Source organism: Labrus mixtus, chromosome 5 (assembly GCF_963584025.1).
Source record: "Labrus mixtus chromosome 5, fLabMix1.1, whole genome shotgun sequence".
In the NCBI taxonomy this organism is placed as follows: domain Eukaryota; kingdom Metazoa; phylum Chordata; class Actinopteri; order Labriformes; family Labridae; genus Labrus; species Labrus mixtus.
Window position 1 is genome coordinate 2,822,612 of NC_083616.1, and position 20,048 is coordinate 2,842,659.

General features: G+C 44.8%; 1 protein-coding gene across 12 annotated transcripts in view; it reads right to left on the minus strand.

Annotated features, from left to right (window-relative positions):
• Positions 1 to 20,048, minus strand: part of arvcfb (ARVCF delta catenin family member b) — a 263,985-nt gene that overhangs the window by 19,687 nt on the left and 224,250 nt on the right. For all 12 annotated transcript variants that reach the window (XM_061037314.1, XM_061037313.1, XM_061037311.1 and 9 more), the window contains 3 exons: positions 2,929 to 3,056; positions 1,016 to 1,166; positions 495 to 687 (listed from right to left, as the gene is read on the minus strand). In XM_061037314.1, the coding sequence (XP_060893297.1) occupies positions 495 to 687; positions 1,016 to 1,166; positions 2,929 to 3,056 (472 nt within the window). The remainder of the gene's footprint in view (positions 1 to 494; positions 688 to 1,015; positions 1,167 to 2,928; positions 3,057 to 20,048) is intronic.

The following is a 20,048-nucleotide window of genomic DNA, read 5'->3' on the forward strand; positions in this document are numbered from 1 at the left end:
ATAAACTAATCCACGTAGCTTAATAAATAGTTTACTAACATAATATTCACCTTAACCTAAAGATTAAACCTACAGGAGACATCTCCGACTAGTGAGAGAGTTCCCGCCCTCTGTGTCCGGCGTGATGACGTTTAATGTCCCGACAACCACTGTAGTCACATTTAGCCACTTGTTAGCAACCGGACGCGTAAAAACTTTTCAAGTTTCTTTTAAAAATTCACAAGTGGGGGTATTACCTAACGTAGTTTATGTGGTCTAACAAAACACCAACATCTCTTAAGCTTATGTTAACCACAGACCTTATTTCAGGCGTCTAACCACAAACCCATTCAAAATCCCTGTTGACTTTTAGACGATAGACCCCATGGCGCTCAAATGCTAACTTATTTTCTGGTTTCAGGACTCATTCCTGTGGCGCTCTATTATGAAATGATTTAGTGACATTATTTATTCTTTGTTCAGCGTTGTTATATAATGTGTGCGTCTCTTCCTACCTGGTCCTGTTGATGGCGACCAGCTTCTCGATGGCCTGCGCCTGGATGAGGGAGCGGGCGTTCTCCGAGCTGTCGGTGACGATCTCGTGGATGGTGTTGAGGATGGCGACCACCGTGTCCTCCTCTAGATTTTTGGCGGGTCGCTGCTGACCGCTGGGTAAGTTGCTCACCAAGTCCCGCATGGCGTAACTTCCTGTAAGGTCCAGTAATTAAAAAAAATAAGTAACGGTCAACGATGTGGCAGAGCTTACATAGGATAGAGAAGGAAATTCTTGATGATTATGATTTTTAAAGGAGGGTTTTAGAAGCTGCTTGTTAATAGAAACCTCAAATTAGCTTTGGCTCAACAGTCTACGCAGGATGTATATTTGGACCCCATTTCTTAAAAAGTAACGCCCATAACTCCATTATGAGAAATGTTTGAGTTCCAGTTCAAATACAAAATAAACCCCCATCTTTTCTCCAAATTAAACAAAAAAGCTTTCTGATTAAATCTGTGTGCTGTTGCTAACAGCTCGTACCAATGAGGTCCTTGTTGCGGCGGTCGATGGACAGGTTGCGCAGGGCGATGGCCACGGCTCGGACCACCTTGTCAGAGTCGGAGCGCAGCAGCTCCACCAGGATGGGAAGACCTTTCTCTTTACGCACCGTGGCTCGGATGTAGTTGGACCACTGGAGGGCAGACACAGGACATTGTTGTTGTTTTTAGTTCAACCTTTTACCCTCCACGGTAGACTGAGTGAGCACACGCTTGTCAGCAACATCCTGTCTGACATTCATGCCCGACCTGAAGAGCCCCACATGGGACCTCACTCTTTTTTTTTTTTTTTTGTGTGTATTTCTTTGGACCCACTGGGAGAGCTTCACTGGAGCAGCGTCACACACATGTGAACACACACTCTCCATCTTTCACTTACTTACTGACAAGACGGCTCTGACTGCTCCCTGAGTTTTGACTAATTCACAACATCACACAGTGGGGCTCCGGATCGACATGCGACATAATCTGTCTTAATTCAAACATCACTAGATTTCACTCCTCATTTTTCTGTAACATGAAACATTCAGTTTGACATTAAAGAGTTTCTCCTCTAACCAGCATCACCCCAAGAGATGTCATTAAGAAGAAGGCATTAACATTAACACCACTAGATGGCAGTAGTACGCCTTTGAAAAAACAGATGTAGAGAGAGAGCTGAGCAGAAGAAGAGGATGGTGGGGATTCTGAGGAGAAGCTCTGATATCCTCTCAGGGAGCAGGGACATGATTTGCCCAGCTACCAGATGTGAAATTGAGATGTGTGAGCAGGTTTCCCGAGCTTTGCCAGAAAATCTTGATCAGCTTCAATATGAAAAAAAAAAGCAGCCCATGAAAGAAGGATTTCTCCTTTTTAAAATAAAATCTTCACCCTCAGCTGAAAACTACAAATACTGAATTATTCAAACTAAAAGTGAGGCTCATTTGTGGGGTAGGAATGCTGGATACTGCTGATGAATTTACTGGACTGAGAGGACGTGTTTACGGTCTGACACTGGGGTGTTCAGAGGAGAGATCATGCTGCCCTGGTCTGAGGGTAGCAGGCCTGCAGAAAGAACTAAATGACCACTATCACCCGGGGTGCTACAAGTCTGAAAACTAGACCCCCCTGTTTATAATCACTTGTGCCTGTGGGTCAGACAGCCTCTCCACAAGAGGCTCTAATAGGAGTGAATGACTGGTGCTAAAGTAACAGAGCTGGAGGTTTGGTGTTCAGAGTCTTGTTTGTCGTGTTACCCCACTAAGACGGTTCTGACAAAGAAAGGGGGAACCATAGCAAACACCTGTTAAAAACCAGCTTGCATCATATGTCAGAAAAAATCTCCCATCCATTATCTCGGCAGATATTAACGCCCATCTTGACCCTTCGTCTTGCCTTCAGTGTAAATGTCAACAGAGGCGTATAATGGTGGGACCAAGTGGATCCCAGCCCTGTGCTCATCCTTGGAGGTAGTAACAGGGACGTTAAAGGAGCAAGACGGGACCACTTTAGATACATACTTTACATAATCACACAGCCCAGCTGAGTTTGAAATGTGTTTGGGGTGTTTAAGATGGGGTCCAGAAAGTCCTGATATTCCCAGGTCATTTGGGCCAAACGTCGATGCAGACCAAGGACTCAAAACGGATTTTTCATCTAGTTGTGAATATAGGGGGAATATTGGGATAAACTGTCCTTACATCCCTGTAGTGTGAGCCTGGACTAGGTGACTCTATTAGCACCCTAACTCAGGAATACGGTCCTGCTTCCTTCTTAGAGACTTTTTACTTTTGCTCAGCGATCCAAGAAATCTGCTACAAAGAGGTCAATGATGAGGACAGAAGTTTAAAAAGTACAATACTCAAGATTAATAAATATATTTAAGTGAGTCAGCCCCGTCCCCAGCCCTGAACTCACGGTCCACTGTCCAGCGCTGAGGTTCTGAAGAGCCCCCGCAGCAGCCTCCAGGGTGTTGAAGTTCTGGCTCTCAGTCAGCAGAGAAAGGTAGAGCCGCACGACTTCAGGCTGATACAGCAGCTCGAAGCCTGCAGGGAAATACACAGAAACACACACACACACACACACACACACACACACACACACACACACACACACACACACACACACACACACACACACACACACACACACACACACACACACACACACACACACACACACACACACACACACACACACACTGGTTAGACAGACAGGCCAATTAGGCTGTGTGAAGGTAGCAGCAGTACAGTGCGGAGGTTTATCTCGGACCAGGGGGAGAGAGCTTTGACAAGGAGAAACAGAAGAGAGCCCTTTACTAAAAATGCACAAAGGCGTTATAGAAAAAGTGAAACGCCTCAGCAAATGCAATAAACGTCTGATGGCGATGAAAGTTTCAATTAAAACGTGATGGAGTCTGAGGCGATCACTTTTTCTCCCAACAGGCTGCAACAACTTCACAAAAGAAAAATGTAGGAGCAGAGCCCAGCATTGTTCCTCTTGGTGACACTTTGGCATCGTGATTCCAGATACTTCACTAATATAAATGAGAAGAGAATATTGATCCGACAGCTCACACACAACCCTGAGTATTTGAGCGGGAGGTTTATCTCTCTAACACATTCCAGCAGAGTCAGTCATCAGGGCCTCCCTCTGATGGAAACCTAATTACATTATCAGCTATTAAGAGACCGCTGGCACAGGGAGAGAACATCGCATTCACACATCCGACGTTTTTTTTCCTTGTGTTGCACAAACAGGTACGTCTCTGTTAGTCTCTGTGAGATGCTTAACAAGACACAGAGCACCTCAATTTGTCTTCAGAGATTGTGCAGAGGGGATCGTTTTTAAAGGCAAGGTCATTTTAAGCTCTTCACACCACGGGAAGGGCAGAACATTTTGTGGGACTGTTACGGCTTAAGGAAACAACTCTAGGCTTTTTAGACCAGCCTAAAGGGAAGTTCTAATGACCAAATACAAGTTAAAGGTGACATATCCTCCTCCTCTTCAACCAGTTTCAATAAGTCTCAGAGCTCCTCAAAACATGTGTGTGAAGTTTACAGAAGTTTAAGACGGAGAGGATGGACTTTTCTCATCATTGGGGGTTTGTAGACAGACTAGAGACACATATTAGAGTAAGAGAAACATGATGAAGTGGATTTTACATAATATGTGACTCTTAAGGTTTATTTACCAGCTTTAAAACTGAGGTGAAATCGTGCTCTGTTGTCACTCTAACGTGTCTTTAGAGTAAGAACTGAAAACTGAGCCTGAAGTAAGTCCTTAGCGCTTCAACAGGGGGCACAATCAGCTCTCACTCACCAAGGCTTTAACAGACTGCTGCAGTGTGAGCTGGTGGCTAAAATCTCCTTTTACAGAAACACCATTTCCCCAGCAGCTTCTCCTCCTATCCTTGACAACAGCACACGAGCTATTTCAAATCCTCCGTCAATCCCTCCAGGCTCAAATTAAAGGAAATATAACCCGCTGTTTCGTCGTCCCATATCTTCTGAGGCCAGTGTCTGCGAGGTTTCTATTTGAAACCCCTGTATTATGTGTGCAGGGACGTATAGCAACTCATTTGATTGATGCACAAGGGCTGACGAGGCCCTCGGTATGTTTTTTAAAACTGTAGAAGAAGAGAATCTTTTTGTCATGTGAGTCTGCCCTGGGTCCAAGTATGAAGCCATGCATCAAAACTCTTAAAGGGCAACACAAGCCAGCGATTCCTTTTTTTATAGACTTACTTGTTTTTCTTAGAAGGGAAACAGAGGCTGAGTGTTTGTGAGGTACAACGGAAACACACAAGCTGACATTTTTGCCTCTAAATCCACTTCTCACACCCATAATTTGCAGAGAGCGGAAGTCTGGATTGCCAGATTCAGTGGAGGCAACATAGCTGTTAACACTCAAAAGACAGGGTTTCATCCCTGTGGTGTTTTCCCCACAAAATCCAAGCCAAGCTCGCTCCAGAATGTGCACAGGAGGAACTGCTAGGTCGGGAGGACAAAGAGAAATGTTGAACTTCTTTTCAAAGCAGCAGCATGCGGGAGTCATCATGCCTTAAAAAACCTCTATTGTACCCATGTGTTAAAACATGAATCCCATCAATAGGTTTTTCTCGGGGGGGGCTAGGCAAGAGGGAAGAGTCTGCAAACCAGACACTCAGCAACTTTCTGCATGCTCCTCATATTTCTGGGCCTACTGGGTGCACACTCAGCAAACCAGAGACCATGTTGCAGAGCACTCCTGTTGACAGACACTTCATCTCCTTTGGCAGATTCTCTCTGCACAAAATGTCAGCCATGTTTTTACCTTTTGTTGCCAAGTTCGCCCGCGCTCACAAGACTGTGCAGCGTTTCTATTATAAAATCTGCAAATCCACATTTCCTTCTTCTTGCAATTCCTGTGGTCGTGGTCTGGCAGCCGACTGAAGCGACTTATGAAATTGGCGCTGTGCAAATAAAGGACTCGAGAAACAAAAAGGCATGAACTGTTCAACAAAAGGAGAATGGGAATGGAGGGAAATTCACTGGTCCTTTAAACGTCCTCCTTAATCCTTGAGTGGAATCTTTTGTCTGCTGAGCCAGAGTTTTCTCTTTTAGTAGCCTTAAACGCTGCTGAACGCACTGTCAGTTTGAGCTCTGCCGTCACCTGTATACTTAAGTGTTTTTGTTGTTGATGTCATCAGTCATCACCTTCTAGCCTCTGGGCCTGCTAGTTGTCAGATAGTTAGGCAGAATTACAATTCACATGGGGGGGGGGGGCTGAGGGCTGAGCTGTCAGTACGACGTGACCTTGGCTTTGCTCAGGGGCAACACAAGGCCCTATCTTCTCTGACAGACTGCGAACATGATGAGATTACCTAACTACATACACAGGTGTGTGTGTGCACACGGACTGTTTTGAAAGAGTAAAGAGTAAACTCTGCTTTTGATCATCCATGAAGCTTACAGCTAGTTCTAGTCATGTTTATGAAACAGGTTCAGGATCCAGTCAGAAAGACGATTTCAGATCCTTTACTCAGGGAAAAGAAGACAGCTAATGTGATGCTGGTAAAATGTAGATCCCAACGATATGGGGTTTTTGGGGCAGATCAGATATTGATATTGGGAAGAGAAAAAATGAGATACCAATATATCAGCTCATATCTTTCTTGGATCTATCTCAGATGTGTATAGATGGATATACACACACATTCAATGTGTTGATCCCTCAGAAGCAGTTATCAAACAGGAAAAAACATAAAATGAAGACAAGATGGTCACTCAAATGGAAAGTAACATGTTATAGCATGTATACACGTCACCGCTTGTCAATTTGGAGACTAATAATGCTTGTTATAATCCATATAGCGCCCTCTGCTGGTGACAGAGAACTGATAGTGCAATACAATGAAACTCAAATTAAATACTATTTGACCGGAGAATAAATCGAGTAATATCTGCAATAAAATTAGCCGATACAATGGATATTGCTAATATCGGTCGATATTATCGGCTGGCCAAATAATCGGTCGGGCTCTAGTAAAATGTGAATAAAACGTTTTTTCTTTATTATTTACAGTCTATGCTTTTTATCCAATATTGTATGGTTTAGAAGAAGACCAATATTTGTAGTGATACCATCAGCATACCTTCTGATGATTTCTTTATTGTTATTCTTAATGTTTAAGACAGATTGCTGGAGGATGGTGTCAGATGAATTGATCAACTGCATGATGCTTTAAAAAAAAAAAGCTTCTTTTTCATTTTCCACAGCAAAGATGCTCAAAGAGTGAAGTATCTGACTATAAAAATAAAGCAAGGGAGATTCTGTTGTTAGAAAAACCTTTTTACAGATGTAGAGAACAAAACCAGCAAAGACTGCTTTGATCACAGGGGGAACAATAAACCAAAAAGAAGAGCTTTAGCAGCATTCGAGCAATATCTGTCATAAGGGAAGTGCACAAAGTAGCACTTCTTCTAACACACATGTCAATAATTCAATACATTATAGTGTCACTAACACTAGTGCCCACTCCTGGTGAGCTGAGGCCAGCTCATCTGTGCACCCTGCTTGTGTGTTGATTACTGAAGATGCCCTGACCCGACTCCTGCAGAGCTCTGCTCCATAACTACACCGACAAACACACACAGAAATGCACATACAAAGAGTTCAGGAGAACTACTTTCATCCCTCCATGAGGTGAGTGGGAGCAGCAACTGGTTACTTTTTCAGAGCTGAAGATGACGCTACGATCGAGGTGACGCTCAATTAGCACCCAGACTCTGAAGAGAAGGAGCTTTGTGGTGCTGTGGTGCATGAAAACTGGGTTAGAAACAAAAGTTTAGCTGAAGTGATTGAGTGCTGCTCAGTGCAGAGCTGTTGCTTTCACTCGGTTCAAGTAGCTTCACAATTGGTTGCAATTAAGAGCAAGGTGTGGCGGTGTGACAGGCTGGTAAATGATAATGGATTAACTGTTCACACACATTCACACATGCATGTGAACAAAATGTGGCTCTCTTAGCCCTCTGCCTTCTTGTAGGTGGGTCGGCTGCAGTCGTGCAGGACTGGACACACACCTCTACAAACCCCTCTGTACACGCACACACACACACACACACACACACACACACACACACACACACACACACACACACACACACACACACACACACACACACACCAAACCCTCGTGCGGCCATGTCAAAAAGTGATGTTCATCGATCCTGTCTGTTCTTTCTACTCTTGCTTCCTTCTATACGAGCGCTGTACTGGCTCCATTTATTTCCAGGATACTAACAGTACACAACACTTCCATCGAGTACGGGGGACATGGTGGTGTATCACTTTCTACAGCTCATAGGGGAGTTTAACAGCGCTGCAGAGGGACAGCAGAGAGATGGAGGGAGATAAAGCGAGTGACATGTGAAAGAAAAAAAACCCCTCCGAGACAAATCTTTGCTCTCACATACTTTTTCTGCATTCACAGGATCATTGCAATAACACACAGCCTCTAACCTTTTGCACTCCTGACGATTGCTTAATTGAAATGCTGATGATGTCGAGTATACTGCAGGGACTTTTCTGCTGTGGGTGTGATTTGTTCACTCTCTCCAGGTCGCCGTCACAGAGAGACAGAGACACAGAACGAACAGTGCTGACCACAGGGTCACCATCTCCTCATAATGAATCACTCACGCATAAATAAACGAGGAGTGGGAAAGAGTCTCAAGTCATCGAGTCTCCAGTCTCTTGTATAAGAGTGTTATACTGTATGAGTACGAGCACTTTAGTGCTAATGAAGATTTTCACAGCGTGGCACTGCAGCGGGGCAATGGCTAAAAAGAGCACCTCATTAAAAAGTAGTATGCCACCACCAGTATAATAATTGCTGTGACTCTCTCGGGTTCATTAAAAAAACAAAAAAAGGTGAGCGATGGAGCCGCGTAAACAAAACAAGTAAATTGGCAGAGCTCCCCGAGGGCATGAGAAAAACGCCTTAAACAGCGCTGCCTTGAGGCTGACTGGGATTGCAAATAATGCAGATTTCTTTATGCCACTTGAAGGACCGGATGGATGGAGTTCGCAGTCAGTGTCAGTATTCCAATGCATGATGGGTAATTAAAATCAGACGGGCCATTATGCATGTTGATTATCTGTCAATACAGGCGAGTAAGCCTTGGAGTATAGCTCACTGGGCGACATCATGTTTCCCATCAACACTCAGCCACATACGTGTAGATCTAGAGAATCTATTGAAAGGTTTTTAATGAGTAAGTTTAGTTTGTTGGTTAAAGCTAGGGCAGATGGTTTTCTTGTGCATGAGTACAATTGATCTTTTCTGATTTGAGTTAGCTTTGCTTGAGAAGATGACATGCATCGAGTATTGAAAGGGCAAAGAGAAATCATTCCATTTGTATTCTGGAGATTCATCGTAATGTGAGGCATGAATGTAATCAGGCATCGGACATGAGATGCATGTGAATGCACGAGTACAAATCACAGAAAATCACTCTTAATTGCCTTTCAGGTTTTCTTTCAGCTGTCGGAACGAACCACCGTGTAAATCTGCTTCCACACGAGTTAAACCGCAAACAAACACTCTTTTGCAAAAAAAAACAATTTGACCCATGATTGTAGTTGAGCTGATTTAAAAAAAAGGCATGTGTCCTCATCTGAAGCCGGAGGGAGAACATGTGATGCGAGGCTCGCATTCCCTTTCCCCTCCACAGCCCTCCTCCCAGCAGACTCAGAGCAGAGTGCAGCCAAAACAGAGCAGCGCCAGGCTGCAAAGGCCGTTCAGCCCCCCAGTCGGCCCTTCAGACTGACAGAGTCCAGGAGTCAAAGCTTCAATTTCTCCTCTGCTGCAGATTGGCATCTCTAAAGGCAGCCCCCAGGGCGCCACACATTAGCATACCCACATGGTGGCTTGGCCTTAGTTTTGTTGGATGTTGACAAAGAGAGGTGGCAACCGGCCCATCTCTTGGACAGTTACCCATCAGCTCTGGGCCACAAAGATGCCCTGGTGGGATGGAGAGAACGAGGGAGGGCAGAGAGAGAGACAGAGAATTTGATACAGATGATGAAACATGCAGCAAAACCCCCCCCCAAAAAAAAAACCTCCCCCATCTCTGCCTCCATCTTTGCCATTTCACAGCAGGGGGTCCAGCTCCAGCACTACCAAAAGTCTGCTCCATGAAAGCTCATTTCCTACCATTAAGCACGATGGGGACCCTTTTTCACAAAGCTGCTTTTTGCAGTGACAGGGGAGTACTTCCTCTTTCCTGTGCTGATAGGACAGCAGAGTCCCGCTGTGGGCTTTTCAGTCCAGAGAGGACACATCCACACCGGTAGAGAGAATACGCTGACACTGAACAGACTGAAACTCCACTGGAAACACTCCATCTCTACAGCTACAACCCCCTGAACCTGAGACATAATCACAGAGTCAGTGGGTTCCTAACTCTTGAGCCACAGTTGTGTTAGGTTTTTCTGCGGCTCCTTCAAGAATGTTGCCTTGCAGCTTTCCGGCCTCTCGTTGGATCAACCGAGGTAATGCTTTGGTTGTTTGTTTCCAATGTTTCCTCTCGCTAATGTAATAGTGATTCAGGGCCTGAGGTGAGGCTGTTAGTTTATATTAGAATCTCTGTCAGATACACATTTTATTTCCCTCAGGACGGGAAAACATATTGACAAGATATGTCACTTGTTGTGTCGTGTGGATATGAAAACCCTTTGTGGCAAATTGGCTCTGCAGCAAATGGCTTCCACAGTTAATACTGTCTAATGTTGTCTGATATTACAGATGTGTGTCTGCACAGCCACACAGGACGCCCGTCACAAAATGGACTATGGGGAAGAGTGAATTCCATTTTTCAGAGATTTATTTACCCCTTCTTTTGGGCCACTCTGGATCCTGAATGAGTCTTTTGAATGTGACGAAAAAGGTCCCACAGTTAATCATACCAAGGCTGTGCGTCCAGCTGGTAGTTCACCTTCATCACTAAATCATTGTTATGCCATATGAGAGTTTATCCTAATTAGTTCATCCTAATTGCCCTTTTCCGAACTTGAACTTTATATGAATACCATTTGTATCAACAATCAAGTCATAATGAGATTACTGGGAGGTTTGCTTTTTTCTTCTTGTGTAGCTTTCTTCAGGCTAAATGATACAAAATGAAAACAAACATGACTCCAGCTTTAGGTAAGCCAACAGTAATCTAATTACTAAAAAGCTATCGTGAGCGTGCTCAGTATCTTTTTAACCGTCACACAACCGATGGTTAAAACTTACATTAAACCTAAAGCTGGATGACTTTCATTAAATAGTCGATGTTCAAACTGCCTTTGCTTTTGGTACAACTGGATATTTATCTCTCCACGTTGTTAGCGTTGATAATGTATGTTGATGCAGGCTCGACTTTTGATGCAAAGCAACGTGACCTCAACCAGCCAATTGCTTTGTTGGTCAGTCACAGAAGCAAAAATGCAAACATAAGCAGCTTTCACATCTGCACTCCTGAAAATATCTAGATCATTTCAGGAGGACTGCTCCGAATATTCTCCTGACCTGACTGTTCATAATCTCCTCACAGCGTAAGACGTGACTTAAAAAAAAGACAGTAGAAGCAACAGAGTCAGCTATGCAATGCTATAATGAGAATATTTGCCTTTATATCAATGCTACGTGTAGTTCAACAGAATCACATTATCAACAAAAGAGTGTGCAGCAGGTTCATTAGAGCACAGAGATCATAATGGTGGCGTGCAATGTCACTCCCCCCTCCCCTATTGGCTCGAAGTGAATTCTCTGGAGAATGTCCTGCTACATCAGCTCACTCTGACTTGCTGCAGAAAAAATACTAGAGGTCTGGCAGGAGAAACTCCGGGTGAAGTCTGAACAAAAGATTTGGCTGTTTGCGTTCACACATGCAGCTCCTCCTGGAAATATCAGGAGTTTTTCAGGAGTATTCTGCAAGTGTGAAAGCTCTAATACAGTCCTGTTGGATTACTTTGCAGCATGAACTCAGTATTTTTACAGTTTATTGATGAAGTGAAAGCTTGAGTAAATAAGCACTGTGATGACTCTCCAGAGTTGTTCTGGGGTGGATTGTTAAACTGAATCCTTTTTTGATTAGGCAAGACCAGCAGATGAATCTGTGTTGTTCACTTTCATTGACAGACACAACACAATTCTCACTAACAACCATGTATAGTGTTGAACTGTACCGGCTGTGGGTGGATTTCACCACCAGAGTACCCCTTGGTGGGATTTTTAGGGCACCTAAAGTCTGTGCCTGGACTCAGACGGAGCAAACTGAGCCTAAATCCATCTCAGTTAGGCAAGACCAGCAGGTGACTTTTTGGGGAAGATAAGACTCTGAGTCAGGGACTTCAGAGCAATATAACAGTGAAAGGCACGCAGAGCAGATAACGTCACCATTACAACCACCATTGCCTTGTTTCTGAAATGTGCTGTATGAATACATTTGACTCGACTCAACGCTAGAGGATCATGAGGTGCTGTGCTGTGTTTTGACTTCTGGACAGTCCTGACTTCAGGATTTCCCAGCTCAATCTTCATATATCTGATCTGCAGCAACATGCCTCTACCAAAGCTGTGCATCATTTTTAATGCAGCTCTTATTTCAGTCTGAACCCGAGCACTTACTGTTGGATTCTCCAGTAAAGACAAAGTTTACTTGAAACCGTTTTAGACTCACACAGCGGTGAGGGTCAAACTGGGTCAAACGAGTATCAGCAGTGGAGCTGACTGGGTCAAAGTGTCTCGGCTGACTCCACTTCATATCACCCACAAGAGACAAGGAGAGGATGAGAGAAAAAAGAGGAAGAGTTTGATGTAATTCTGTGTAACTCTCTGGCACTGCCGCCATCTTGAATGTTTAATGATGTGAACCCAGACGAGTCATAAATACAGGTCTGCCCTGCTGCAATAAAGATTGTCCATGAATCTTTAGAGCCTGTCTTATGATAACTGTAGTGTTAAAACAGTAGAGGTACAACGCTGAGGACACACACACACACACACACACACACACACACACACACACACACACACACACACACACACACACACAGCAGACGTATGTGTGCTGTTAAGCTCGCTGCAGATGGAGAACAGATACAGAGGAGCCTGCTGCTGAGCTGAGAACATTTATTTTCTCTCTTTTTTTTCCCCGTCCTCACTCGTCTGAAACATATTTCTCGTCTTTTCTCTCCGCCTGTCTCTCTGACACCCTTCTGTACCTAAATCGCCGACATGCCCCCCCCCCAAAAAGAGATCATCTATTGATGTAGACAATATGCAGAGATGAAAGAGTACATAGTGGTAGTACTAGGGTTGCTATGGAAACGTCTATGTGTATTTGTGTTTCCTGTGAGACAGTTTGGCTTCTGCAGGACGAGGCGCGGGAACAAACCGCTCCTTAAATCTGCACATAACAACAAAACCCGGTCGTTTGGGTGACGCACTGCATTTAGCGGCATTAATGTGTGGAAATTAAGAGAGTGATTAGCAAGTTAAATTGGCAGCGAATGTAGCTCCAAATGAAGTTTATTCTCAGCCTAAGGTGCAATTCCCATAATTCAACAGCAACTGAGCAAAACGCTAGCCCGAGGGCTACAATTAGAGGCCGGGGCGCTGCTCGTGCTGCGTGTTGAGTTTGTGTTTAGAGGCAGGCAGCTCCCTCAGTCGCTCAAGTGCTTCAGAGTGGAGAGGCATGTATCTGCTTTCAAGCACATTAGTGTGTGTGAATTTGTGTGTGTGTGTGTGTGTGTGTGTCAGTGAGAGTGGAGTGTGTTTCAGCATCACCTTCAGTGCCTGTTGTCTTTACTCAGGCGAGTCACGTCCTCACCCAGACACAAACAAAAACTAAAAACTCAGGCAAAACCAGGAGCCTACCAGAGAGGTGGAGATACAGGGGGAAGGAACAGGTAGGGAGAGAACGAGATGAAGTGAAAGATGGAGAGAGAGGGGAGCTGCAGTGGAGGTGGTGGACAGCGTTTTTTTAATTTCCTGTTGGCGGGTTAAGTCGCTCACCCGAGCCCCGAGATGCTTAATAAAAAAAGGGCCGAAGTTGTCAGGGCGCGGAGTTGTGATTTCACCACAGATTTGAGACACAGTCGATTCCAAACATGTGACACACTTAAACCTGACAGGTATTTTCAAAGAGGCAATGGAAGAGTGGGAGTGGTAGGAAAGAGAGTTCAGGCAAGAGGGAAAAGAGAGGGCAAAGTCAGGCTGACAGAGGAGAAGAGCAGGGAGGGAAGGAATAATAACGTGGGTGAGGGGCAGGACAAGGGAAAAGTAAAGGAATAAAAAGAGCAAGGAGAGATGGAGATGGAGAGAGTGGATTTGAGCTATGAATATTGTACGCTGGATGGGAGACGGGAGGACCAAAAAGAAGAAAAGACGTCGAGAATAAAGCACATGAGAAACTGATGCACTGCAGCACGAGCTAAATGATGTCCTCTGCAGTTTGGGGGGGGGGGGGGGGGTGGAGGCTTGGGTGTCCAGCCTTCGGGAATAAGCCTAGATAATCCTGTGGACTGCTGCTGCTGTGTGTGTGTGTGTGTGTGTGTGTGTGTGTGTGTGTGTGTGTGTGTGTGTGTGTGTGTGTGTGTGTGTGTGTGTGTGTGTGTGTGTGTGTGTGTGTGTGTGTGTGTGTGTGTGTGTGTGTGTGGGGGGGGGGGGTTAATAGAGATATGGCAGTGACTGGAATGAGGACTGAAGATAGAGGCCTTATAGACTTGAGCAGATGTGGGGTGAGTTGAGGGGGGAGGGGGGGGTGTTGGCTGATGGGGGTCTGGGTTTGGATGATGGAAAGGAATCAGGATTAGAGAGACATATGTGCAGAGAAGAGTGGCATGAATGTCTGTTCTTGAATTTTTTTGGTTTAGAGTTACTGTTAGCAGTGTTGGTGCAGTGAAGGTTTTTTATCTTAAAAAAATAAAAGATTACATAGTGACGCTTTAGTGTTTAGTTTTTTGTAAATGTGCACCCCTTTTAATGGTCTTACAAAAAAACACAAGCGTTAAAGGATGCCTCGCCATGTTTATTTCCTTTAGCAAATGCTACAAACATTAGCATGTCGGGCTAACTAGCATACTATATTGTCTCTTACAGAGTTACTTGCATTGGGGTGCCTAGTGGGTAGATTTAACCTATGTACGGAGGATATACCTCCAAGCGGGCGGTTGGTTTCAAATCAGGCCTAAGGCTCTTTTCTCGCATGTCATTCCCCACTCTCTCTCTCTCTCTCTCTCTCTCTCTCAATTTACAACAATGTCAATAAAAAGAAAACACCCTGTGAGCTCCAGAGAGCCCTTACAGTCGCCCCTGAACAGCTTCACCCTCTGATACAGTCTGCACCCGGGGATGTGAGATGATGGCTGTGATGGTGTTTGACGGTGGAGGGATTTCCTGTGTCTGGGTCGGTGTCAGCAGCCATCTCTCATTTACCCCCCCCCCCCCCCCCCCCCCCGAAGCCTCCCCAGCCCCCTCTCCTCAGTCTGTGAAATGGCACGCTGAAGTGTGATGGATACTCTGGATTAACTCTCGCCTTGGAGGATGAGAAGGTAGCTATGCTTTTTCTCCCCATATACCCCGATGTATCCACACACACACAGATACACACACAGATACACACACAGATACACACACAGATACACACACACACATGTATAGCTTATCCGACTCTCTCTGTCTCTCCAACACTGACAGACAACACCACATCTAATAGCCGTAATACCCCCCCTCATGGTCAGAGTGTGTGTATGTGTGTTTCTGTGTTTGTGGACAGCTGTACGACTGAGGATTTGTGTGAGCGTGTGTGTGTGTGTGTGTGTGTGTGTGTGTGTGTGTGTGTGTGTGTGTGCTTTCAAGAGTCAAATGAAAGGCAGCGAGGATGACAGGACATGGCCCCCCCCGCCGGCTTAAACGAACCCATCGTCAAATCAAACGCACATTAAAATCCTAAACACTCACCATTATAGACCAGTCAAACAGATTGGCTGTGGATGCCAAAAAACTCTCTACAGTGGATTAAAAAAAAAGCAATTCACGTCTCGTCTTCCCGCCCACTCCTCTTCCTCCTCTCCTGCATAAATAGAAGATATCATCTTCCTCCTTTGACTGTTTACACTTCCCCTCCGTCTGCCTCATCCCGTCCTCATCTGAAGTGCACAGATTTGTTGCTGGATGTGATATAAAAGACCCTTAAAATATAACCCAAAGTGTCATGTCTGTCAGGGTAAGACCTCCGCAAAGGGGCAGTTTGATTGGACGCCTGCCTCCTCAGTCCTCCTGACTCTCTCCTGTCATTGTGTACAAGGACAGCAGTCCCTTGGGTGCATTTTAGACGCTCCTGTTTGCAACGGTCTAGACTGTTTACGACCGATATTTCACTTACTGTTTACCAGTAACAGGACAGTGGCAAATTCTAGGGGGGGGTGTTTTCCCCCTCCTCACTAAGCCTCTGTTGTAGCTCCAGTGATGCCAGTCAGCACGCCATTAATCTGCTTTTAATTAGATTAAAGCATCTCTCGTAGAAATAGGAAGCAGCGCTCTTGTGCCTCAAACGGGGGGCCAAACAAAAGGCTCCAATTGGCAAATAAATCTCACAGGCTTCCTCCCACTTCGCTGGAAATCGTCCTTGTCCCATGATTATCTCTTTGCTCCAAACGCTCAGATATGGGGAGATGGGGGAGGCGGATGACACGGCTGATCGTCTGAAGGGCCTGATGTTGCTGGCGACTGAGGTTCTCCTGCACTTTAAAGAACACCGGGTGGGAGTGTTGGAAGGAGGATGAGTGCTGATCGGGGATGCTGAGTTTTTTTTTTTGGGGGGGGGGATAAAGAAAGTTTAAAGAAGTTGAGAAACAGTTGATCACTGCTGCCATATTGGGGAGGAAGTGCTTTTTAAGTTGAACTGCCACAGAGGAGGTGCAGGGGATTAAAGGCGCCCCACTATCTTTTACCAAACACAGGTGGATAAATGCTGCTATGCATCAACACACACACACACACACACACACACACACACACACACACACACACACACACACACACACTAATCTGCAAGGACTTCATTTCACTAATGAGGTGTAGAGCAGCCACTCTCCAGCAGACCTCCTAGGAATATCTTTATTATGCAAACCTCTTTGTATTTCCGACAAAACACAAGGTGGTCCCACTTCAACAATCCCCGCTCCCCTCATTTGTTTTTTCACTCCTCCACACCTTATTATCGCTCCTTTTCATCACTGTGTATGAAACCGCTCGTGAGAGGATGCAGGGAGATGAAGGGAAGGTTGAAGTAGTTTAAATACCAGCTGCAAGCCACTGGCTGTACTCATAATAAGCCCAATTTCTCTGTGTTGTGCTGAGTTTTAATTAAAAAAATACAAAAGGATGGAAAGTGATTGGCATCAGAGGAGAGCCAGGTTAGCTATGGCCAGCAGAGCAGGTACAGGAAGTCCCAACAGCTGGGGTGGCAAAGAGGGGTTCAGTGTTATTGTCAGGTAGGTTGGTGAGGGAGGCTCTAATGGAACATTTAGCATCTGGAGCAAGTTAGCATGTTGGACTGATTTAACACCAAGGACTTCCCACTTGACAAAACTAATCGTATTTCTACACTGTTGCCATCTGCTGCCCCAAATGAATCCAAAGTTTTACAGTTGAATTGTCACTGTTTTCCAGATCTCTATCCTAACTTAGCCCTGTTCACACATGTGCTCCAGGAAATGTCAAGAAAGTTTCAGGACAGCCTGCTCAGTGCTGATGTACACAGGAGGAGACATGGACAGAACAACCATCCCTCCAATTGAGAGACAACCCATTGAGCCGGACTCTAACCTTGGCCACCTGCCCAGAGGACCAAAGCCCACTTACGCTACAGGTGCCATGATTTCATACACTAGTGTTGCATTTATCCTCAGCCTTGGCCTCAAACATTACTATTCTAACCAGTTCATGCACATGTGGGACTGCCTTATCCCAGTCAAGAGAGCGGTGGCACCTTGAGCTGTCAGGTAGCAGCCAGAAACATCTGTGTTCTGATCAGAACTGCTTTGAACTAACCATCAAGTACAACACATGGGTGGGCAACAATTAGGACAGTTGATGAATTTAAATCTTTCCAACTTCTGGCTGAACTGCATCTCAACTATCTGATTTAAATCCGTCTCTGCTGTGTTTCTGCCTGACTATCGTAAAATCAGAACAAGCATCTAATTAGGTGAAGTTATAAAAAGTAAGTGCAAATGGAATCATTTCACATCTGTGCTTTGTCTAACACATCCTTTATCTCCTCCTGCCACTTGGTGCACCCCTGTGCAAACTTCTTCACTGCAGGAAACTGTAATCATACATAAAAGAGTTTGGGCGGAAATTCCAGGAGGAGCATGATTATGTCTGATGTTTGGGTTCCATGTTCTTGTTTACATGTATTTATCCTTATTTAAATGGGAAATCTCCTGAGATAGGATGTTTCTTTTTTTGGTATTTGTTTGTATCCCGTTAAGCTACATTTGAAGGTTATTGCAGAGCCTCAACAGAAATGTGAAACCAATTAGTCTCAACAGAAGATAGACCTTCCTCTGGACATGTCTGCATCCAGTATAAAGACATGTATGAAATGTATGTACGCCATGTGAAGCAAAGGAATAGCTAGCATAAAGAAAGAGTGCTGCAAAGGGAAGGGTAATGAGGCCGACACTGATAGAAGATGCCAGACAGTCTGGTCCAACCTTCTCGAGTGGACGCGATGTGTTAGAAAAGCAGAGACGCTGAGCTCGAGAGAGTATGTGTGAATGCCCACAAGAATATGGTCTGCACAAGTGTTTTTTTTTTTTTAAATTTATCATGTGCATGCTGTTTGTGAGCATGCTTTGTGTACGTGCCATTCCATCTCTGTGCGCCATCGACATACGGGGTCACGCGTTGCTGTGAAATGTGACGGCTGGAAGTGAGGACGAGGAGGTGAAAGCGGGATGCAACCGGAGCAGCAAGGTCCTTGCTTCAAATCAGAAAGAACTTGGCTAGGCCAGGAGTCAGCATTCAGGATGTAGGTGTTAAATTCCACAGGCATGAAAATGGACAGAGTCGTCATAGGACTACTGGTTAGAAATTGGGTGTAGATCTGGACTAGGGTTTGCAATGATATTAGTAAGAATCAAACAGTATTGATACCTATTTTGAAATCACTGCAACAAAAACAGGAAGTCCTAGACCAACCAACTGGATAACTTCTTGTTTTCAATTGTCAAAAATTGCAGGCAAACTCCTGCACACTGGCTTAACTGCACAAAAACATTGGCACATTATCCGCACATTTGGATGGATTCAGTACTCTCCTACGCACCATTCTTATGAAATACATATAGTTTTTCAAAGTTTCTGTACTTTTTTTGATACAAGCAATCAATAAAATAACAACATGTGGTATTGAAAACGCATCAAAGTATCCATAATTAAGACAACCTTCATGTGGACAGGGTACATGCCAAAGCTTTCCCTCCCGTCTGATTGGTGCTTCTACCCTGAAACAGACTTGGCAGCAAAGATGCTTTTCCTTGAAAAATGGATCGTCGAGAACATGTTTGCTCTCTGCATCAGGACATTCATCCAGCCTTTGGGCTACACGATTGTTTTTCTTGCCACAGCTTATGAGCCATAGAGATATTTGCAGGGAGGGGAGGATTAGAGGAATCAGATTCCTGCCACGGAGCCATTAAGTGAAAAATGTCTCCTCTAACAGCGGAGACAAACAAAAAGTGATGCTCTGTTTCCCTTAATTCAATCGAGCCTCTGACTTCTCAGACTTCAAGAGCTGTGATTCATCAGAGACAGAGATGACTCCGATAGCACAACAGTCGGCGCTCATTATACTAAAAATAGAGATCTCCAGTGGGATGATATCAGAGAGGGTTATACAGTGCAATACATAACAGCGTGTGCTACAGTTGTTTGTCGATGCAAAGACCTCTCCGCATATTAAATGCTCAGCGTGCGAAACAAAGCAGCGAGACGCGTTCCACAGTTGTCGTCTTGGTAAACGCTCCAGTTTTCTCAATTGCTCAGTGTGCGTTTTGCGAGGAGAGAGGAGCACAATCCATCTCCCAGAGATGGAGAGAGCACTGAAGTGGCAGAGAGTGAGAGAAATGAGAGTTATTAAACGAGCGTAAAAAGACAGAGAGCAAGAGGGCAAGCTCATAGGAGCACTGAGGCTTTTCCAACACAAGGCCATTATTGCCTATGCAGATTGCCCTTATTGTCAGATATGATTAATTAGCACCACATAATGCAGTTGTGATCCATCAGCCTAACTGGAAACTACAAGCACTTTGACAAATAGATTCATCACGGTGGGAATAAGCTCTGCCAGAGGAAACTGCCGTCTCCCACAAAGTTTCAAATCATTTCTTATATAAAAAATGACACTCATGGGAAGAGCAGCTCCAAGACGTGAAAGCAATCAGGAGTTCACTGATGTGGGGTTTCAAACTGGCAGTAAACGCAAACCTTTGAT